This window comes from Puntigrus tetrazona, chromosome 17 (genome assembly GCF_018831695.1).
Source record: "Puntigrus tetrazona isolate hp1 chromosome 17, ASM1883169v1, whole genome shotgun sequence".
Taxonomy (NCBI): domain Eukaryota; kingdom Metazoa; phylum Chordata; class Actinopteri; order Cypriniformes; family Cyprinidae; genus Puntigrus; species Puntigrus tetrazona.
In genome coordinates, this window is record NC_056715.1 from 14767811 (window position 1) to 14792164 (window position 24354).

Here is a 24354-nt window from a genome sequence, read left to right on the forward strand (position 1 = left end):
TCATATGAACTAATGTTTTTGCACATAGAGCTGAGCAACAACCATTTAGCATTAATCTAAATAAATCAAAAAATTAATTCTGATTGAAATATAACAATACGTTTGATTTAGAAAATTAGCATTTTATGGTGACAAGGAACTGTTGGTGACTTTAAAATAGTGACAATAAATGGTGTAACTACAATCCTTTGGTAGAAAACCTGTTTACCTTGGTTAATTTTAATATTTTGTAACCCAGGTATTATAAATACCTATTATAAACTTATTAAAGCTATACATTTGTAGTTTCATTTGATGCTTTTTTTAATTTAACATATCCTACATATATAAAATTAGTCAAACATGTTGTAGTAGTAGTAGTCTGAGTCATTCACAATTTTTTTTCTTTCCAATTTTATGTCCCTATATAAATATAACGCCACACTTCATGATGGAGCGCAGAGCAGAGTTGTTTTTTTAGGGTCACAAGCGAATTGAGCAGCTTTATTCAGAGCCCTAACTAGGTAAAAAATAATTAAAATTCTCATTTCCGGAGGGGTTTCTGCTGGTTACAAACGGCCACCAGCCTGTTCTCATTATCTCTTGAAAGTTGGAAGTTCAACGAGCACGGTCCAGCGCCGTGGAAGGTCTTGAATGGATTTTGAGCCGCAAAGACTTATTTATGGCTGTGAAATTTAATAAGCAGGGTGTGTGTAATCCTCTTCCCAGCTCAAGCAGTAGGCCTGGGGACTAACATGCACCACAAGGGTACGACAACACACGCTCAGTACACAGATCTGGCCCCATGATCAGAGAAAGGGCAGAGCTTGCTGTCCCAAACAGGGGGAGTAGAATACAGCGTTTCGCCTTGGCAGCCACAAAAGCTGGCAGAGGGCTGAGAAACTTGCATCGAGTGGGCCAGACTGAGAGAGACGGGCGCCGGGTGGACTGGAAACAGAGCAAGTCGAGCGGCTTGTGACCGAAGCAAGGAGGCTAGCAGATGCTGGTCAAGAAGGCTACTAACAGGATGAGGATAGTCCACCACGTGGGCCCACGGGGATTAGGAGTCAGAGAGAGGTAAACAGATTAATCCAGAAAAAGAGGCAGTGTTTTTAACCTCATCACTCCCCTTACACCCTGCAGAGCATCTTCCACCCACTCGCACGTTTCAGACCAAGTGGGTGCCCAAGAATCGGCACCATCTGTCAGGAATACCACTACAGTAGTGGCCACAAACAGCCCTGTCCATGGATGCCTCGACACATAGTCGATGGAAATTAACTCCTTCACGCTCAGACGTGAGTTAAGTCAATACGGACTGTCTTTTCTTTCCAAATGAGCGACTTTACATCCAAAAGGACATAATCTACAGCAACATGCCATTGAAAACAGGATTATTCCTCATTCTGTTCTTGTTTACCCTCCAAGCCACTAGAATCAAAGGTAAGCCGGTGTTTGAACGCCATTCCGTTGCTGTTTTATTCAAACAAAGTCTTATAATTCAGCAAAAGCAGGACTTTTGGTTACGCCTCAGAGCGACTATAGCCTGTGCGATTCCTCACACAATAGCATCTTTCCGCCCTCGGTGATCGAATGAGCTTTTAAATATTTTAGGAGCCAATTTGCGAGGACATAAAAGAAACGCAAAGATTTTTCTTATGCAAAACAAAGCCCGATGACAAATCATTTGATAACATTTTTGTGGCAAGCACGCCATTAGCGCATCCTTTTTGCTGGAAAAGCGCGTTTCGCTAACATTTCATGCAAGTTCTGAATGCCTCTAGTCTGGCTACTGCGTTCAGAAGCTCCATTCATTAGCAGAGAGAAACAAAAGGCATTCTGTTTGTGGCCGTGTGGAACGCTAATCTTTTCTGGCTTGTAGCTTTGCTGTGGGGCCTCGCTCATCGCTTCAGAAGTACAGCTCAATTAGCATCGCCGCCCCTCATGTCTGCACATGTGCTCGGCGGGCTCATAGACGGCAGCGGGACACATGATCAAATCAGTCACCCTGGTCTATCTGTAGGAAATTGCACCACTGTCTCTACATCTGCTCATTTGCTAATTAACAGATGTGGTCAGATGTTTTGTGACCTAGAAACACATTGTTGGGACCCCTATATCTCACAGCGATCAGCTCACTGTTTTCCACTGCAAACATCTCTAAACAGGGCCACATGTGGCACTAGAACAGGGCGTCTTTTGTGTGTGATCAAAATAATTAGACTGAAGGTCCAATCTGTTTTGACACCAGGGTATCAGAAGAATTACTACAATAGTGTAATTGTTAGAGACTCAACACTGATAGCCATGTACTGTAGTACTTTGCATGAGTCGTTAATGACTGACCAAAAAGTGTGTTACAATTATAATACAGGTACAGGTAGAAGGTACCTATAAATGCAGCTTACAATTGAAATTAACAGTAAAGCTTTTATACCTTTTTCACACAAATTATGATTACAAATCTTATTAAGTACTAGGCTATGATACCAAAACACTTTTTACCATAATGATCTGGAAACTATGACATTTTCATGGTTGCATCACATGACCAAGTGCATACGAATGATTTTTCTGCTGTAGTAAGCTTGCTTGGTAGCGTACCTGGTACAGCACTGCACTTACAATTTGGAGCACAATGAGTAAAACATGAGTCATGATAGAAGTCTAAAAATAATGAAAAATTGCACAAGGTTGCATCAGCAATAACCGCTATAGCATTGTTTCATTTCTGAACTACAGCAATACATACAACAGCCAAAGTAATAAAATGTTACCAGATTTACGTTCATCTTTTTTGGATAAAACTGAATGCGCATTTACAGGCAATCACTAGACATTTGAATTTTCAAAGTGTTAAGACGGAGACACGTAATATCTTTATGAAGAAATGTTGAGATTGTTAGCTACTAAATGCAGTTTTTTTGTCGGTATCTAAATTTGTTTAGCCCAGGCTATTTTCAAGTACTGGTGTAGCTACTGGTTATGCAATTAACCAGAGGATTAGCCTGGTCAGCAAAGGACATCAGCATCCAAAACGCAATATAACTCATCACTAGCTATTTTATGCTGAAAAATCTGCTCATGTACACAACCATGTACTAGGAAGTCCTGTCCTAATGTGGTCTGATTGCATGTTTTATGAGATTCTGTTAAGCAGGATTACTCATTTGGCTTTAAAAGTTACCAGTAGAACGTTAAAAACAAAGGTATGTATTTAGCTTCTACTGTAGCTGTGCTTACATCCCTACTACTTGTCTACTGACTAAGCTTAAGCTAATCTGCAAGTGGTGAACAGAGGTCCGGTGAAGTCTGAGGGTCCCCCACGCTGAGCCAGGCTTAATGTTTTAAGAAGCTCTCTGAAGTTTACCAGCTGGTCACACAATTCTCCATTTTGAAAACATTTAGCCCATTTTAATGGAGGCCTTGTAGCCTACTTTTTAAATAACCTGATGGAGACCTAACATGATCTTTCAATTTCTCAAGAGGGCTTGAAGTGGCTCAGATCTTAAGTGGAGGGGACACACAATTTGTCTGTTTTTAATGGATCTGTGTTGCAGTGTTGCAACTAAGAGGAAATTATAAAGATAATTATAAAGACACTATAACCGCTGAAGAGCCAAGCTACAAAACTAGTCAAAACTGTTGTCATTTGATGTAAAAACATCCAGATGTACTTTGATATGAGCTATTAACTGTATAATTGTTTGATGCTTCATTACTGAAGTAAGTAATTAAATGCATCACTGTCATTTTGTAATACATATGTTCACTATGACAATGACATGAATTGAAGTTAATGAAGTAAAACACCAGGTGTAAGTCAATTACGCCAATGACCCCAGGTGCTGGTTAACTCTAACAGCTATCTCTGGCCACAAGCGATTAGGTAACAGGTCAGAAGGTATGTCACCTTGAGTATAAATACTCTGAGATGTCAGAATGGGTTAGTTTTAGGGTCTCTGGCAAGTAAGAACCTTTTTTTTCATGAAGTACTCTTTTTAAATGATTGATTTAAAGGGCTAGTTCATGAAAAAAATGGTAATTTACTTACCATCATGTTGTTCCAAAATTGCATGAATCTCTTTCTTCTGTGTGTCGCAAAAGGAGATGCTTTGAAAAATGTCTCAATGTTTTTTTGTTTAGTTTTTTTTAATAACCTCACTGATTGTCATTGTATATTATATATACACCTCTTATATTTACAAAAAAATGGTTTAATCCTAATTTGGTGAGTTAAACTCTGAAAATACTCAATGACACATTGGATAAATGGAAAAGTATGATTTAATGACTACATTTATTAGCATGACGTTTTCATTTTAATAATCTTAAAAACTTTCTTTTAGCTTGGTCTTTAAGTAAAAATCCAGTGATTTCAATCAAACACAATTAAGATTACTACAACTGGAGAGCGGAGGCCTTTTAACTCTTATCTAGTGAATACGCTTAACATCTGCCGGGATGGTGTTATAACCGACTGCTTGACTTAGGCCTAATCCAATTAAATGTTCATTCAGCATACTAATCATAGACTTAAAGGGTTTCAAATGGTCTCTGAGCGAGAGTAATTACATGAAGTGTAATTATATGATCCATCGGCTTACTGTTCTCAGGTAAAGTCGATCCTGCTCTTCTGAAACAATGAACACGCGCTGTTGTTGTGACATTTGCAGAACCCACTGCTGATGACTTGATTCTCAGGATCAGAAATGTGAAGTACAGGCACTTCCTGGAGACTCCACAGCCAATGAAACAGTTGACAGATGGCAGAGATTCACTTTCTCTAGATGCGCATCGAGCAAAGAGATCAGCGCTGTTTAATACGGGGGTGAAAGTGTGTCCTCAGGAGAGCATAGCGGAGGTCATCACCAGCCATAAAGCCTACTACAAACTAAGAGGTAGGACAACATCTACCCTAAACACCACAAGGGACGGAGCCTTGAGCATCAGTGCCAAATTTGGCAACAACACCTCAGATCCTCATAAATCATAATTAACTTCCCAATCATTCGAAGCCTTCTGAGAGATGAAGGATCATGCCAAGCCAAAAAAAGAAGTGGCTCTGAGTAAAGTGTAGATAAAAGTAGCATACTTTTTTAAGACTTACTTTCTTTGAGTCTTAAAGTATGCATTTTTTTGTTTGTTTCTACATGTGGTAAAGGAAACACAATTTTTTTTTCAAAAAACCAAAAATGTTTTTTTTTAAATCAAATAAAAAAAAAAATAATATATTAATTTTATAAATACATATTAATGTTTTCCCCTTGTTTTTAATAAAAGCAATACTTTATTCAGCAAGGAGGCTTTAAATTAATCAAACGTGACAATAAGAACATTTGTAATGTTGTATTTCAATAATTTCAAGCACAGTCATTTCTATTTCAATTAAATGCAGTTCTTTTAAAGATTTTTCATCAACATTGACCAAAATAAGAATTGAGCACCAAATCAGAATGATTTTTGATGGATCGTGTAACAGTGAAGAATGAAGTAATTGCTACTTTAAAATATATAAAAATTATAATTTAAATTATAATCATATTTCATGGTATTACTGTTTCTACTGCCATTCAGTCGCAATAAATATGAATAGAAACTCTCAAACTTAAAAAAAATAGCATAATATTATTCCACATGAAGACAAATGGGTTTGGAATGCCATTAGAGAGAGTAAATCATGAAAACATTGTAATTTTTAGGATGAAGTGTCTCTTTAAAAGACCTATTTCTACCTGATCTGACCCTTTAAAATGGCTTTCACTGGTCTATCATAATGCAGTCAGGTTGATTCTGTCATATTAAATATTATTTTTAGCTTTAACAGAACCAATTAATTTAAGTAATACCACATGAGGCACTTTTTGGTGTCACCTGACAAAACATTTTTACACTGAAGCAGATAGCATGATATTAAATTACTGGTACAAACAAGCTAAAGGTGAAGCACATTCAGCTGTCAGATGCAGTTAAGAGATACTCTTAATTAAATGTCCATAATAACCGTGTTGGCAAAATGAGATAATGGCAGCAAATGACTGCATGCAAAACACTATTAAGTATGTTACACCTCTGTCAGTGGTGCAGATAATTAATTTTAAGTGTCCCGGCGTGTTTTATCAGGTCTTTGCTGTTAGTCTTCTCTCAATTCTCTAACGGCCTTCTCTAAATAATTCCCATGATACTTAACAGTTTGTCAAGAAGCTGTGTGGGAGGCCTTCCGGATCTTTCTTGACAGAGTTCCTGACACCATGGAGTACCAGCAGTGGGTGTACGCCTGTCAGAGAGACTCGCTTTGCATGGAGGATCTGGCCCAAAATTTTAGTAGCACACAGGAGCATCTTGACATGGTAGCCAGTGTGAGTAGCTGCTCGTGTCCGTTGCCAATTCAATCCATTCATCTTGCCAATACAGCCTAAATGTGCCAATATTATTCAATTCAAAAAGGCTTCTTCGTAAATTCTCAATATCATTTACAGAGAGTGAACGCTCAAGAAGAAGAGAAGAGGTAAGGACCCCCGAAAATGATCTCCTTGATATCAGTATTCACGGTATGGCGACTTACTTGTCTTCATTTTGGGCTCGAACTGTTCAGAATAGCTAGAATGAGGTCACCTGACTAGTGGGAGATGAGAAAATCTCAGCCTGTCCTTTAAAAAACAAACTTTGTTCATATTTGGTGGCCTAGCTAAACACTGCTCTCTGACCTGATCCACTTTAATAAGAGGGATCTGTGCCCAGACATATTACGCTTGGGTGTTAGAGCCACACAAACATACCCGGGCTTATATGCAGTCAACCCCTTTATCGGGGACAATAAATTTTTTTGCATTTATCATTCTCGGATTGATTCGTCCCTTCTCAACATGTTTTCAATTATTTGTAGGGCTCTCGCACCTGCACCAGATGAGAAATGTAAGTCCTCACCATCCGAATGAGAAAGAAATACTGGTTGATCTTATAAAAACGTGACTGATTGATGGTGTTTTATGCTTCAGGTTCAAAGAGTCCTGCAGAGCTTTTCATCATGGAATCTGACAGCGTACGGCCACTAACTCGTGCTTTTTAGAATGTGCACTTAACATACTGATGAAGTTAGAAACAAACAAATTGGCTATTCTCTGATCTGATAGGAAACTGGGGCACCAGATGTTGTCCCTCAGAGGCTGGTAGAGCACATTGTGGAGTTCAGTGTGACTATAGTAGACTCTGCACTTCTGAGGGATCCAGGCAGCCGGCAATATGAAGACTTCACTCGCAATCTTCATGAGAAGGTTAGGTGAAATCAACAATTAAACATATGCTGTTTTACACAGATCAAGCAGTTTCAAGCTACTAACAGACAAAAAAAATTACACCTCACCTGAACCTGTGTAATGATGTTGAGCTCACTGAGGGTGCAATATTGAAGAAGAAACATTGACAATATAAGCAGAAATATGGTTCTGAAACCTGATAAAAGAAATACATTTTTGAGTGATAACTGTAATAAAAAAAATTAAATGCATTAGTGTTGAGAACATTATAGAGAATATCTCAAAGTGGGGGAATAAAAAATTAAATTACTACAGTAGGCTTGAATGTGGCTTAAAGTAAAAGATCAAAAAACAGGAAAGCCAAATAAGAATTGGGTAATTACAAAAGCCGGCATAAGATTAGTTAAAATAAGACCAGAGCTGTGGCACATGATTTTAGCAGCAGAATCCGAAATATGAGGTTATATAACCAACTGTGCATAATTGATTTATTATATAGTTGTTGAAATACAGACATTACAAATATGCCTAAAATATGCCCATTTATACTTTTTCAGATGCTGCATGTGTTCGACAAACTTCCAGGGTTTAAAGAGATTCGGGTGCTGGGATTTCGGTAAGTTGATGCTGGAACTGTGGGATTCACCAAGATATTACAGTCCATTGAACTTGAAAATTGTATTTTTGGATGGGTAATTCTCTCACAGGGGCAACTTGGGGTAAGTATTTGAAGAAATACTTGGCAAATTGCTTTCAGAACAACTGTGTTTCAATTACTGTAACATTATGCTTTGTTGTACTTTAGATTGTGTAACGCAACATGCTTTCTTACTACCTTAGGATCTTAGATGGTAGCTTTGAAAATTAATATAAAAATAAACCTATTTTAATTAGCTTCCAATTAAACAGCTGCCAAAAGAGAATCTCTACAATACATACGCCAATTGATTCTCATAAGATTTGAAAAAAGTCATTAAGTATTAACCTCACAGGCCAAAGATAAGTATGATTTTTGAGCTGTTAAAACGGCCAATAGGTCCTTCGGCCTCAAAGAGAACATGAAGGCTAAGACTGCAAATGTCGTTGTCATTGCAAATGTCATGCAAACCAATTCCCTTTATAACATTGGTCAGCCCTGAAGGTGCTGCAGCAAGTTATGCTGTAGTGTTTGAGACTGATGGGAGACGGGCCATAGGTGATGCAGACTCCACTGATGAATATGGCATAGAGGGAGTCCTAAAGGGCATGGTGGTAAAGGCGCTAAGTGAGGACACATCACTTCCTGTGGACGTGCTTTCCCTTACTTTTGAACCAGGTACACAAAATCAATATAATCAATATAAGAGCTCTAGACAGACTGCAAATATTTAACCTTACCTGATTCGCCCTCTTTAGCAGCAGGCAAGCGAGAAAACACTAGATCCAGTACTGAAATCAGCAAAGAATCAAGATTTTTACCAGGGGAAATGAGCACACAGTCCACAGAAGTGGACTTGGAGGGCATTGCAGTACCTTCTGGGAGTATGAAGATCTCTTTTGAAGATCTGGGCCCGGACAGGACAGAAATAAGTGATATACAGAATTTTCCTGATATATCATTTCACAATCTAATTAACAGCTCCCATCCCACCAAAGTCACTTCAATGACCGAAGGTAAATCTTTCATATTTGTAGTGAGTAGAGTACAAGAGCACTAGCTTCCAAACGAACACACTTAAGTTAGGCAGCCTAAAAAAAAAAATAATAGAATTGATTGCATTTTTGCATTAGATGTATTTTCAAAGACACTCTGAAACCGGTTCTTTGTTTTCTAGGTTTGCCAAGAACCACTACAGTGGATTACCTATCAAAGTGGTCAAAAGTCAAAGAGGATGCGGGAAATGAGATTGTTGCCACAGCTGCACCACTGGACTTGGAGTCTTTTGAAGTAGCAAAAGCCTCTTCTTCAACTGAACCTGAATTGGATTTTGATATAACACCAGAGGCTACTTCTGCAGAGGCAACATCATTAATCTTGACAACCCTAACCCCTACAGAACAAGCTCAAGATGCTATATTTCATGAAGATGACACAACTGGCCCATTTGAACCTTTAGAGACCTCTACCGAAGGTCTTCCTTCATACCCTAAAGGTCCAGTTGAGTCGCCCACTTCAATTGACCTTAGTAACCATTTAGGGTCTCCATCTGTCGATGCCACCGTAGACACACTCCATCAAAAGGTGCCTCCAATTGGACTTACCACTCCAGAACCAATTCCCTCTGAGCTAACGCCCACAGAAGACCTCATTTCACACCTGACCCTGGACAATTTCCTGGATGAAGAGGAACAGACTCTCTGGACAGAGTTAGCTCCCCCACATGAAGGTACTACAGATACTGACAGAAATGTTGAACAGGCCGATGAGGAGGACAACACTCTGGACTCTGGGAGTGGATTTCCTGCAGAGATCGACGGGAATCCACAATCCTCAGCTGGTCCGTTAGGTTACGTTACCACTCCTTCAGTGATGGCTTCGAACCAGGCCAAAGAGTTAGTGGTGTTTTTTAGTTTACGTGTGACTAATATGATGTTTTCGGAGGATCTTTTCAACAAGAGTTCCCCCGAGTACAAAACACTGGAGAACACCTTTCTTGAACTGGTAGGTAAAAACACTTTTGTCTTTGACTTTATCTTGCTGCATGCCTTTCTATCTTCCATTTGTTGTTAGCTTTACTTGTTTCTTCATGTGTCGCAGTGCATGGTGGGAAAACTTAATAGATAAAGTGTGTCATTTGTCTGCAGGGATTTGACAGATGCCATCTGAGAACAGTATTGTTCGAAATGTAATATACATCTTTCTATAAAGCCTTTGTATAAAGGGTTTGGGTGACTGACAGAAAAGCGAATTACATTTCTGTACATTTTGCACCAGGATCCTTATTTTGTCACTTCAAATGTTTTCCTCTAAACTTTGTTTACCTCACATTTCAATTTAGACAGAAAAACACAGACTAAAACTCTGTAAGGCCATTTCAGAACAATTAAGCAATTTCAAACAAGCAAGTGCAGTGTAGTACTGAACTATAGTATATATAGCTATAGTTCAACCGTATATAGGCCACATGTAATCACAGCCACGATCAAAACAGTTCAATATACATGAAGTATAAACTGAATACCTTCATTTTTTTGACAGAATTTCACCAGTTTGTCTCTGCTAGCAAAAATTGCTCCACCACACCATCAAGCTTTGCATGTCACCATGCAACATAAACTCGAACTGCGTATGAGTGGAGCAATTTTTCCTCCCTGTTCAAAGTGACGTATAATCACTCCGTTCCAGCTTGACTCCCTTTTTTTTTTTTCATTTTCTGCTCTCCGGCCACTCCACACTCACTGGAGAGAAAACCTGCCCCGAACAATCCTAATACAAGAGAAAACATGTATGCTTCAACTTACAAAAAACCCAGCACTCATCCAACAAAAAAACACTCCACTTCCACTCTGCACCACTCATATACAATGTGTACAAGAGTGCTACAAACATGAAACTTTCAGAGCACATCCTGACCAACCACATTACACTTTCGCAACTAAGTGTTGTTGTTTTTATTCAGGTTATATTTTGTAATATCATCTTTTTTCAACTAGAGGCAATTCTCTGAACCAAGTGACTCGCCAAACCCAGAGGCTTCTAGTCAAGTGACTGAGAGAGAACAGAAGACATTAGCCTCAATACCGGTACTTCTATATCCAAACTTCAAAAAACACTTTTTGGCACAAAATTCCGCACTTTTGTCTAACAACTTCCAACTTCTGATCTTATTGATCAAAAACTGCTAATCGATGAGCTCTCTAACCAGCATTAACCAAAGCTAAATGCTTACTCTGTCGTTTCATCTGCCCAGCCCGCAATAATTTTTCGATAGATGTTTTATTCTTGATACTGTGAATGTTGCCTTATTGCTCTGAGCAATTACTTGGGATCTCAACGCACACTAACACTAAACTAGTTTGTGTGTAGAACATGTGCTCATATCAAAAGCTGAAACTGTATATCTGTAAATAATCTTGTTTTTTTTTTTCTTGTTTGTGTAAAACACAGGGGAACCAATTTCACAATCTCGTTGAATTAAACAACCAAAAACACAGAGCATGCCAAAACAAAAAATACCTCAGGGACTTGCTGTCTAGTTTTGTTTCTCTAAATCTGCTTTTAGTTGGTTAGGCAGCCTAATGATTTTGAATTGTTCTTCAGTGAGACACATGTCCTTGAATGTAATCAGTCTCCAAATGTTGTTTATTAGAGTGTTACAACAATGACAAAGCACTTTTGTTCATTTCGAAATTAACAGCTCAATTAATTCTTTGTAATAAAAGCAATTCGTAGAGATACTGTAGCGGATTTTCTGTAGCTTATTTGTGAATGATTCAGGAGGAATGCAAGCTCTTAAGATACATAAAACAATAGTCAAACTAAACTGGTTCAGACTGGTTTTCACATGTGTTAAAGACAATTATAATGTACGTTTCAAAATATTCTTTTACAGTTTTTTTTCTTTATAATTTACATGAACGCTCTTTTAGGGGTATAGAGGTCTTTTGTGGAATTTACATCTATATGTTCTGTTCTGTTCTGTATTAAATTTGTATAAATCCCAAAACACAAAAACTCCATTTCCAATAAAGTGGTTGCCCAAACTAGTATTGTGTTGTAGTCATCCAAATAACACCAGTGCTATGAAAAACTTTTGGATTATGACATGAACTACTAAAAATCTGCTCAGAAGCTACTCTGGTAAGTATCTAGGTAAAATGGCCATAAAATTAGTTCATTGATTCATAAATGGGCTTTTAAAGGATAATCTGATAACCTCAAGATATTTATGTTCTGGCGAATTCTGCAATAGGAACATTGATTTTTCCACCCTACACTTCAACTCTGCCCATTTATAATTCAACGTTTTTGTAGCTTTTGTAGAGACGGCTGTAATATTTTAGTCCTACACTAGGTTTGCATTGATTTCTGCCTTTTAAAGCTTGTAGTATGCTCATTTACTCATGTCTCTACTGGTTTGTGGAGCAACCATCTCGATTGGACATGGAGAGCAAAAAGTATTACATTTTATTACATTTTAGATACGATAATGTTTTAAAAATATAATTAAATAGAATCAATTATAGAACAGAACAGCACTGAAAGAGTTTTCTATGAACCAGTAGATACAAGTGTAAGCACAGTGCTTAGAACGAGCGTGAAAATCAGCGTTCAAGAATAGGGATACGATGCAATGCTGCTGTCTGTGATAATTCATTCATTAACCTATTTGGAAATGAGTGCTACTGTATATATTAGATGATTCCTTCTGTTCTGCGATGGCAATCAAAGGTCACAACACTGGCATGAGCTAGACAGTAACATTGATTGAGGCTGAGCTCTGAGTCACAGTGTGCCCTGTGGGAAAGAATAACACCTGCTCTGCCCTGGCACTTAGCCGAGAGGTGAGAGGTTGATCATGACTGGCAGATCAGGTCTACCTCCAAATACAGATTACCTTCTTTTATACAGACGTGCACTTGCTTAGTTAATACAACAGCATCCCAGGCCAGGTCTTCTTCTCATGCTCTCTATTTAATGGCCAGTAATATTTATTATTTTAAAATAAACATTTAATTGTAATTAAAATTTGAGAGAATGTTAATGCCAACATTTAAAATATTAATTATATTTAATTTATGCATTCATTCTATTAAAAACATATTCATTAATAAAATATCAATTATATTTTAAATAATAAATTTTTATTTAAATATTTAAAATTGTTAGCTACCTCCTATTATACAGGAATGGCCTTCACTCCTTTTGTGCTTCTTCTCACTCTCCATGCAATATTAAATGATTAAATATGCTTAATATTTTAAAATGAAAAGTTTTATTTTAATTAAACAAAAGAGGTCCAAAAATATGTAAAATATTAATTATATTTTGAAAAATATATATTTTTAAATATTTCAACTTGTGATACAGACATGGTATTTGCTCATTTCGTTCACTCTCCATTCACTATAAAATTATTAATAATATTTTTATATTTTATATATATATTTTTTTTTATTTTACAACAATGAATTTAAACTAAATGTAACTAAAATGGCTAATTCTAAAATTATTAATCTAAAATAAAATTAAAAATAAAATATATTACAAATATATTACAATTAAATATATCATAAGTGTATTTTAAATACATATTTATTTTAACTAAACTTATTAATATTTCAAATGTCAATTTTTGATTATGCATTTATAAATAAAAAATTCTATTTATATTTTAGTCTTAATTCATTAAATTAAATGAATTTATAAATGATATGCTAATCTAATTTGAAAGATTTTTGAGACGCTAATAATCTCTGTGACTCTTATGCGAATATATCATATCCTCAAGTCTTCCATCTTTTGTTTGACTGGTGCAATCAAGCTCTTGAAATCTTGAGCCGAGATGAATGACTGAGCTGCTACGCCCTATTTCTCCTGAACAACCGTCTTTATCTCTAACTGGCCCTGCTCATGCAGAATGAAATGAGTACTGAGAAGGTTTTGCATATTGTAATAGGATGAGAGACAGACACTGGCCAAAATCGTTCAGTTTCGAGCAATTGTGGAGAATTGCTTCAGAATTGACAATCCCAGAAGTTTCGCATCTGAGCTGCCTTACATTCATGCACAATTAACAGTCTGCACTAGTCAGCAATGATGAAAGAGCAGTCGCAACTTTTATCTCTGCTTTCCCACAGCTCCTGCCGTATCTACAGTCCAACCTGACTGGATTTAAGGAGCTGGAGATTCTGAACTTCAAGAACGGCAGTGTGGTGGTAAACAGCAAGTTGAAATTAGACAAACCGGTTCCATACAATGTCACGGAGACGGTGCAGTGTGTGCTCGAGGACTTCTGCAATGCGGCGTCTAAGAGACTGGACTTGGAAATCGACTCCCAATCAGTGGATGTGGAAGCAGGTAAGCATGTGTCGAAAGGAGAAATCAGATAGCTCCTTATCAATAGAAATGTTTCCCCAAAAATTTCATATCTGTCATTATTTATCCACCATCATGTCGTTTCAAACCTGCACGACTTACTTTCTTCTGTGGATCACAATGAATATATTTTAAAAAGAAAAAGACGGTCTTATTCATATAATGAGTCCAAATGTTTTTAAAATATTTTGTGTTTGTGTGTTCTGCTGGAGAAAAAAAAATGAAAGTACAGGTTTGGAGAGACAAGAGGGTGAGTAAGTGGTAACAGAATTGTCATATTTGAGTGAATTATACCTCTAACCTTCATAATGCATTCAAAATCTGTATACATTGTTTTACATTCCGGGTCCGTTTGGACCCAAAGTATTGGTGTTTTAACAATCAACTAAAATCATATTGTTTATAATCAGCAACCTCTCTTTAATCTTTAAAACTGCACATAAACCACACCAAAAAGCTACGATTCCAAATATATGTGAATATATAATTGTATGAATTTTATCAGATTTTTTGAGAATTATCTGTATTTATCTCCATTGGAATGAATAGAACTTAATTACATTCATTTGACTTCAGCCGACGAAATGATACTACGTGCAAACCTGGACCAAAAATTTGCTCCAAAACACAACGCGTAACGTGTTTATACATTTACGATAATTTTTTTAATGGTTATATCTCCTAAATCTGAAAAAAAGTAAATTAAAAAAAAAATAATAATAATTTTTACGTATCTCTTCCAGGCCAAAACAGACCTGAATGCATTATGAGGAAAAGGTCTGTTGGCGCTGACTGTGATTTACAGTGAAAAAACGACAAGGAGTCATTCGATTTCAATGTGATTTGGCAATTTGCCCGCATCTTAATTATTAGCAACAACACTTACTCCTTGTCAAACGAAACTCTCACTCTTTTGAAACAAGATTTCAGAATGTTATAAAGTCCACCGATAACATCTAGAAGTAGAAACCCCCCTCAGCGTCTTCAAGCAATATAAACGCTGTCAACGTGAACAGGGCAGAACAGTAAACGAAAGCACCCACATTAAAGTAAAGGGATAACCACACCTGCATTAAGTCTTTAAGCATCTTTGTGTGTCTGACCACAAGTATTCAAAGCCAATTAGTTCTCATTGTCCAATCCAGCCGATCACGCCGATCCATGTAAGTTCATGGCGTGCAACGAGTTCTCCCGCTGTGTGGTGAACACGTTAACCTCAGAGCCCGAGTGTCTGTGCGACCCGGGCTACAGCACGGAGGACGGCGATCCCTGCACCAGCATCTGTGACCTACAGCCTGAGTACTGTCTGAACGGAGGACAGTGCGAAATCATCCCGGGACACGGAGCGGCCTGCAGGTGCGTGAAAAAAAAAAAATGGAATACAGTTTACACTGTAAATCCATCCGTTACAAGGATGTGAGGAAAACTCAAAATCACCTGAGCAAAAAGTCCTTCATCTGCACTCTCAGAAAAAAACCTTTAGGGATACTATAGCTTGTTACATGGGGAAGTACCCATAAAGAAGTACAATTTCTTACAATATTAACCTCCAAAAAGTGTGTGTACCCTAAGGCAGTTATATAAGGTGAAATGAGGTACACTAGAAAGGGTTGCTTCACAGTTACCATATTTGGTGACTTTTCTGAGTGGTTATGTAGAAAACAAAGACAAAAAGTGTTTTTTTTTTTTTTTTTAATAACATAATGAGATATTTGCAAACATTCTGTATATACTGCCTGCATATTCTCCGAACATGAAAATAAACATGTGGCTTGATGTTCCAATCATTAAAAAGTTTCTAAATTGTCAAGAAACTCAAATCATTAACTAAATTTTATGATATGGGTCGACGTTGTTTTGAATATTATTTTATTGTTTATATTTGTTAAGCTCCAGGAACACCTTGTCCCCTTTACTTTTCATGACATTCATATTCAGGGAATAGTTCGGTGAATGAACAATTGGAGCACACAAAGGAAGATCTTTTGAAGAAAGTTAGTATTTCTTTTCCTACTATGGAAATCAATGGTGACCCAAATTAGCCTGGCTGCAAGCTTTTTCAAAATATCTTCCTTTGTGTTCAGCAGAACAAAGAAATTCATTCAGGTTTGGAACTGATTGAGGGTGAGTAAATGATGACAGGATTTAAACTTTGGTTGAACTATTCCTTTCATTTATTTATATATAGCACTAGGTGCAAGGTCTAAGCGAGTGTGTAAAAAGTTAAACTAAATGAGTAATTATTAGTGCTATCAAATGATTAATAGCATCCAAAATAAAAGTTCAGTCCAGACTGGCAGACTGCGGTGGTGGTTCCTCTTTTTAAGAAGGGGGACCAGAAGGTGTGCTCCAACTATAGGGGGATCACACACCTCAGCTTCAAGAGGAACAATGCGGGTTTCGTCCTGGACATGGAACACTGGACCAGCTCTATACCCTCTTCAGGATACTGGAGGGTTCCTGGGAGTTTGCCCAACCAGTCCACATGTGTTTTGTGGATTTGGAGAAGGCATTCGACCGGGTTCCTCGCAGTGTCCTTTGGGGGGTGCTCTGGGAATACAGGGTAAGGGGCCCTTTGCTAAGGGCTGTCCAGTCCCTATATGATCAGAGCAGGAGCTTGGTTCGCATTGCCGGCATTAAGTCAGACTTGTTCCCAGTGCATGTTGGAATCCGACAGGGCTGCCCGGTCCTGTTCATTATTTTTATGGACAGGATTTCTAGGCGCAGCTGGGGGCTGGAGGGGGACCGGTTTGGTGACCAAAGGACAGCGTCTCTGCTTTTTGCGGATGATGTTGTCCTGTGATGTTGGCTGCATCTGGCCAAGACCTACAGTGTGCGCTGGGACGGTTTGCAGCTGAGTGTGAAGCGGCTGGGATGAGAATCAGCACCTCTAAGTCTGAGGCCATGGTTCTCAGTCGGACAAGGGTGGCTTGCCCCCTTCAGGTTGGTGGGGAGCTCCTGTCTCAGGTGGAGGAGTTTAAGTATCTTGGGGTCTTGTTCACGAGTGAAGGGAGGATGGAACGAGAGATCGACAGATGGATCGGTGCAGCTTCTGCAGTAATGCGGTCGCTGTACTGGTCTGTCATGGTGAAGAAGGAGCTGAGCTGCAAGGCGAAGCTCTCGATTTACTGGTCGATCTTCGTTCCTACTCACCTATGGTCATGAGCTTTGGGTCATGACCGAAAGGATGAGATCCCGGATACAAGCGGCCCAAATGAGTTTCCTCCGTAGGGTGGCTGGGCGTTCCCTTAGAGATAGGGTGAGGAGTTCAGTCACTCGGGAGGAGCTCAGAGTAGACCCGCTGCTCCTCCACATCGAGAGAGGCCAGCTGAGGTGGCTCGGGCATCTGTTCTGAATGCCTCCCGGACACCTCCCAATGGAGATGTTCCGGGCATGTCCCACTGGGAGGAGGCCCCGAGGGAAGACCTAGGACACAGTAGAGGGACTATGTCTCTCGGCTGGCCTGGGAGTGCCTCGGTGTTCCCCCGGAAGAGCTGGAGGAAGTGTCTGGGGAGAGGAAGTCTGGGCGTCCCTGCTTAGACTGTTGCCCCCGTGACCCGGCCCCGGATAAGCGGAAGAAGAAGAAGAAAATAAAAGTTTACATTATATATAGCAAAATATACTGTGTATATTATGCATGTAAATACACACAAATACAGTAAATGTTTTGCAAATATGTACATTTATGTTATATATAAATATTTAATGTATAAACATTTTTGTTTTTAAATATATACATGCACACGTTTGTATTTATATATGCATAACACACATTATACACACATATATTATGTAAATAACATTTTTTGTGTGTGATTAATTGCAATAAATTATTTGATAACACCAATAGTTATGAATAAAAAAACCTTAACCTTTTTTTTACATTCCATTTACTTTAAAATTTCTAATTAAATTTACGTTGCATTGTTTAATGCTTGACTGACAATGTTGCAATGAAAAAGATACTTGATTTTCCAATCGATTTTAGTCTGATCACTAACTGAACTCAACTGAATTCTAAAAAGTGACCTCTTGTTATGTGAGAAAAGATCAATGAGAGAGAAAAATCTATCCATTGCTTTTCTAACATGTTTTTTTTTTCTTCTCTCAACCACTTTTAGATGTCCTGTAGGTAAATTCTGGCACTACCACGGAGAACGCTGCAACGAATTGGTGTCTGTGCCAGTAGACCCTCTCCTTTTCGTAGCCTGCCTGGTGGGAAGCCTCTCTGTGGTTTGTGCTGTGATAGGCATCTTGATTTTCATTAACAAGAAATGTATACGGACCAGAAAGACCATGAGTCTTGTGTAAGCAGGGTTTTCTTCGTCCCCTTTCCTGTTCATTTAGACATTTGAATTCTCTTCACAGATTCGGACCGGCAGTGGTGACCCTTATTAATCATGCTGGTGTTAAGACCTGATCTCCTTTGTATTGTAGGCGTTCGCAACCTGCATTTCCATTTGGTAATACTATGAGAGTAAATCCAGTTTTTGAGAATGACGATGGGGTCTTAACACATGTGTCAAGCATGCTCTGTCCCATGAGCTCTGACTCAACCTCCTCACAACACTCAGGCCAAGGCACATTTCGATCACTTGAAAGTTTACAGCTTAGTTTTGAGGTAAAGTGTACTGCCAAGATGGTATTCTTCATGATCCGTTTAAATCAATAACCGCTACTAACATCCACAATCAACCCGTTCTCATTAAATCACATACATGTCCTTCGTTAGAGATCTTGTGGAGAGGATGGACTAACCCTTCCTACTACGAGTAACTTTGCATTGACAACATTTATAGTAAGCTTTGTTCAGACTGCAAAAATTATTAAAAACTTTTTTAGTGTTTGAAAACCAAACTAAATTTGTGTGCAGTGTGAACAAAGTCTAGTATCCTTTCATATGCTGAACAGCTGAAATATCATCACAAATACAATACAGTTCAAACTTTTGGGGGTTTTAAGATGCTTTTGAAAGAAGTTTCTAATGCTAACCAAGGCTGCATAAATATAGTAACATATTAAAAAAAATGTAACTGTAAATTATTCCTGCAGTTATTCCTAAAAGACAATTTCTGAGGATTTTACTATGAATAAAGTAACAGCATTGGCATTTTTTAACATCAATTTAACACATTCTTGTTGAATACAAAGCATTAATTTCTTTCAAAATCTTTCTGAACCCCAACTTTTAAACATTAATATTTCTATTCATTGTTCTAACAAATGCAGGAAGCAACATATTTTGCTCTGAAATGAACGGTAATAATCTCATTGATAACCACTCAAATAGACATTTAGCCCAAGTGTGCAGCAAAAGGTTACAGAGAGATCACAGCGATATAGATTGATATACTGGAAATGCGCATCTTTCATAGCACATTTATTCTGGGATTCATATCAGCTATATAAAGAGAACGCAATGTGCAGCAGAAAACATTATGTGCTATCTAAAAAAAATGAGCAAAATCAAATTACCTCAAAATCATACTTTAGACATTGCATTAGATTACCTCCAAGAATAGGAAAATGATGCACTCAGAATTAACTTGACAAATAGACTATAATAATGCAAAGGGCAGGACTGTACAGCCAGTAACTTCAGCAAAAATATGTTGCTTCTGGTGAATCAGCTGTTTCTTGAGTGTTTCTTTGTCTAGAAGAAACTAAAGACTAAACACATCAGCAAAATCCACGCGTCAGCATCCTCGCCTATTTTAACACAACTTATTCATTATAGATTCAAAACAAAAATGCATTTCCTTCTATAAACAAGTCACAGACACAATGCATTCAGCAAAACATTATTCTGAGACCTTCAAGGATGCACCATTAAGAAATTATTTCCCTAAGAGGATACTAGAAACAACTGACAGCGTGCATGGATTTTGCATCTCATTTAGACTAGTGCATCTGTAGTTGTCTAATCTAATGGCATTATGAATAATAATCAGTCATTTTTTCCCAGCAACAGATGTTTTGCTCTTCAAAATATTGACAGCCTGGATTATCATAGAGTGCCAAAATGTACCTCGCTTCTTTGCTTGGCAAGACCTCGTCTCCAAAGCTTCTCAGGATTGATGGTGTCGTGTCTTTCCTTTCCCAGATCCCCAGACAGCTCTACACCAGAAGATCAGAAAAGTTAATGTCAGAAATGGTTGACTTCCATCAGTGTATACCACACAACGAGGTAAGCTGGTGTGAAAACAACCGATTTGATGTAAACAGTGACCGTAAATAATCAGGACAGCCTGATTTATCATGTCAAGATGATAAATCTTTCCCATCAGAATATCAACCAGCATATATATTTATAAGGGAATCATGTTTTGGGAATGCTTAAAATCGAAAAATGACAATCTCTAAATAGCGATAAAAAAATAGTAATCATAAAAATATCTTGGCATGTAAGGGCAAAATCAGAAGCGTGGTTGTTTGGGCTGGCGGGCTTAAATCTTTGGCACTGTTTATAGGCAGGAAGGATGAGAGCTGGCTGGAGATGTTTATTTATTGAGGTGTGACTTAATATAATACATTGATTATTCTTGAAAGTAATCCTCTTTTATGTCGGTCCTCCGCTGGAACTGGCAAATCGGCAAACTAAGAAGGATGTGCAAACAATAGAATATTAAACAAGGTATGAGCTTGAAAGCTAAAATATGAAGGCAACGGCTGCGTTTCAAAATCAATGCGCCGACTCATTAGTGACCTGAGTAATGTGTTTCCGGTCCAGCAATGAAGTTCACAGAGGATTCTGACATTAGTGTAGCAGTTATCGACACGTGTTTAAATTACGCGTTTCATATTGACATTTACCTGTACCGAGAAGTGCTCATATTGATATCTGACACGGGTCTCACCTCGACGCGTCGGTCTCGCTCGTTTTCTGTTGGAACGGAACCCGCAATGCACCATGGGAGCACGCGCCGCGCGTTTTCCTGCGGAGTTTAAAAGCATTTTTAAATTATAACGCGTAGCACAAACTAATGACAAGAGCACGCTCTTCTTACTGACTTGAAATGAACGCAAAAACAAACACAGCGTGTTTCCGTCACTGAATAAACCGAATCTGTCGGAGGGTCCGCTGAATCGAAGTTATTACGAAGAATTTATTATTGGTTATTAGCCTGCTTATTGATGGTTGCCAGGAACATAAACGGGTTTTATCAGCCGATGTGCAACGAGTGTTCATCAGGCGTTATATCTATTATGTTATTGATATGTTTTGCTTACAAAATTCTTTCTGTAAAAATAAATATCGTGACACTTGGAAGATCCTGTTCGTTCCCCAGACTGTAAATTAAACCAAACACGAGGTCAGACGGGGATCCGGGCAACTATAATAATTCTGTTATCACAGCCGGCCTTTTACGTATTGCATGATTATATCTTATTCATTAGAGCAATACGTTATTTATGATTTATTGATTCTGATTTAATTAATGATTAGCTTGTAATTAATCTCACAAACTGCATGAAGTTCTTTTACAGTCTCCAGTTTGGGAAACCTTGATGTCATGTTTAATGCACGTCTTGTTGTTGGTATCGAGGTAGAAAGAGAAAGATAATGCATTGACATGGTGCAAGATTTAACTATTTAAATCAATGTGATAAACAGGGTCCGAGGTTTCAAAAAGTACTTGAATTTAATTACCTAAAAATATGAAATGTAACGGTTTAATAATAATAATAGGTTAGTTAGCAGGGTGAGCAATCTACCCAAGCTCAGTGATGCCTAAAGTTTTATCTAGGCTGACAGCTTGCTGTATTTTTATTTGTATTGTATCATTAAAAATGCATGAGCAATGTTTAATTTGCATTTAAAGGGAAAGCTCATTCAAAAAAAAAAAAAAATCTTAATTTGTCACCCTCAGCTTTACAAGATTTTTTTTCAGTAATTATTATATATATATATATATATATATATATATATATATATATATATATATATATATATATATATATATAAACTAAACCCTTATTCTTTGCTAGTTGAGGAGTGAAAAAAACATTCTAATATTTATTTTTGTCACATGCGTGTATGTAGTGGTAATTATGTATTACTCAGCTGTAGATGATTTTGTGCATACTGTGCTAAATGTTTCTTGAACGACCGTGTTGTTTGTTTTTTTTTTCTACAGACGTGTCGGAGGTCCAGCAGGTCTTCTTGCTGTTTTTTGAGGAGTCCTGATAGCGACAGCTTCGAAGTGACTGTTTTATGATTGTCCAGACAGTCTTTTTGTTTAAGCTAAGCGTGGCACCAAAGCTCTTTCAGTGCTATTCAAGCAACTCAACTCCGCTGGTTTCTTGCAGACATTTGGTGAGTCTGTAAAACGACCTCTATACACAAGAATCAGCAAAACTCTTGGACAACTGAAGGAATACCTCCAGGAGCGAGGACCTGCGCTTTAGATCCGTCCTGAACTTATTTTTATCTGTACCTGTGAAGAAAATTGTAAAAATGGTAACGTGTTGTATGCTTTGAACCCTTCTCAAAGGCGCGTTTCCTCCCTCACAATGAGGTATTTATTTACAAAATCGATACATTGGGTTGTATCTTAAATAGAAAATAGATTCTAGTCATCTCTTCTAGTCTATCCTCAGTCTCCCAAATGAAGAAAATGAATGTGAAGCGTTTCTGTAACTCCTCATGGGAACAAAAAAGACAAAAATACAGACAAGTGGTCATGGCTTCTTTTTTTTCTACATTAATCTGTCTTTCATCTGCAGATAAAAATCATTATAGTCGTGTCTGTTTAAATTTTCACGCGCAAGGATGAATCGTTCATGATAATAGTCAGGGTCCTAAAACTCTTTATGACTACAAAAGCAAAGATCTAAACATAACCCAGATTTAATATGGAATGTGTTTATTTTGGTCTAGAGCAACAGTGGCCAGTCAAAAATAAGAAAATCAGAGTATATTTAACCCAGACACATCAAAGAAACTGACAGACAAGAAGCAAATAATGAACAAATTATACTACGCATAAACTGGTAGTTTAAGATGACACCATTTCATTTGGAAAGGGCTCAGTGGAGAAAAACATTAGCATATGAATAAACAAAGTCTGGATAATGACAGCAAATTGATCAAATGCGGCAATTTGGTCCGTGCCAAGTTTGCGGAATGTTAAGAATGTCATTGCTGTTTCCATTACTTCTGTTCTTCAGGCAGTTATTATAACCAGATGAGATAAGAAAGGGCCAGAGAAGCGCGTAACGAGACACTCCAGAGCACAAGCTCATTTAAACCTAATATTTGGTACATAAATAAATGTAAAAATGAGAAATCTACCACACACGCTGACAGAATTCACAGCAAATCATTAACAAAGGTGCCGTTATCACTTCACTGAACAGAAATGAATATGCCCTTTAGCATATCCCCATGATTTAAGTACAAAATTGTTGAGCTAAACCATGCATGACAGCAGTGACTATACCTTTTTTTTTTACTAAAGCTGCTTTTAAATCTAAAAAAAAAATAATAATTATCAAATATATGTAAAGGCAATTTCATATGGTGCATTTCTTGGAAACCACACTGCCGTTATTACCACATTTACAAAGGTGAGACAAAATATTACAACCTAATGTATTCCAGTGCATGATCCTCATTAGTCTTTACCGTCATCATCTGATTATATTAAGGATACATTGACTAGTTATTTAATGTATTCAAATATTAAATCTTTCTCCACAATAATGACCATTCAAGTCTGAAGAGAATTTTATTTTAAAGTTAAAGTGTAATTTCTGCACCACTAGCTGACGGAAATGCGTGAAAAATGTCATCAATCACAATTAATTGCATCTATTATAACCTTTTTATTAACATAATATATGTATTGTGCATTGTGTGTATTATGTGTATATAAATGCAAACACACACACACACATATATATATATATATATATATATATATATATATATATATATATATATATATATATATATATATATATATATATATATTAACATGTTATATTTGTATATTCAATTTATATATATATATATATATATATATATATATATATATAATTATATATATAAAAAATATAAAATATAGAAATGTAAATATATTAAATATTTTCTAAATA

General features: G+C 37.3%; 1 protein-coding gene across 1 annotated transcript; it reads left to right on the top strand.

Moving 5' to 3' along the window:
* Nucleotides 1–910: 910 nt before the first annotated feature.
* On the top strand, nt 911–22914 carry impg1b (interphotoreceptor matrix proteoglycan 1b). The gene is made up of 18 exons (XM_043263409.1): nt 911–1422; nt 4656–4880; nt 6172–6338; nt 6459–6487; nt 6866–6894; nt 6978–7021; nt 7113–7253; nt 7793–7851; nt 8369–8550; nt 8631–8888; nt 9050–9876; nt 10869–10958; nt 14016–14235; nt 15399–15609; nt 18375–18560; nt 18691–18874; nt 20357–20440; nt 22392–22914. Exons 1-18 carry the CDS (start codon nt 1356–1358, stop codon nt 22470–22472), a joined length of 3084 nt encoding a protein of 1027 aa, XP_043119344.1. The 5' UTR covers nt 911–1355; the 3' UTR covers nt 22473–22914.
* Nucleotides 22915–24354: the final 1440 nt, after the last annotated feature.

Excerpts from the sequence above, each read along its gene's own strand:
- impg1b (XM_043263409.1), top strand. The coding sequence starts at position 1,356 with ATGCCATTGAAAACAGGATTATTCCTCATTCTGTTCTTGTTTACCCTC. Across the intron at positions 18,561-18,690 it reads AGAAAGACCATGAGTCTTGT|GCGTTCGCAACCTGCATTTC; the intron begins GTAAGCAGGGTT and ends TTTGTATTGTAG. Across the intron at positions 18,875-20,356 it reads GTTTACAGCTTAGTTTTGAG|ATCCCCAGACAGCTCTACAC; the intron begins GTAAAGTGTACT and ends TTCCTTTCCCAG.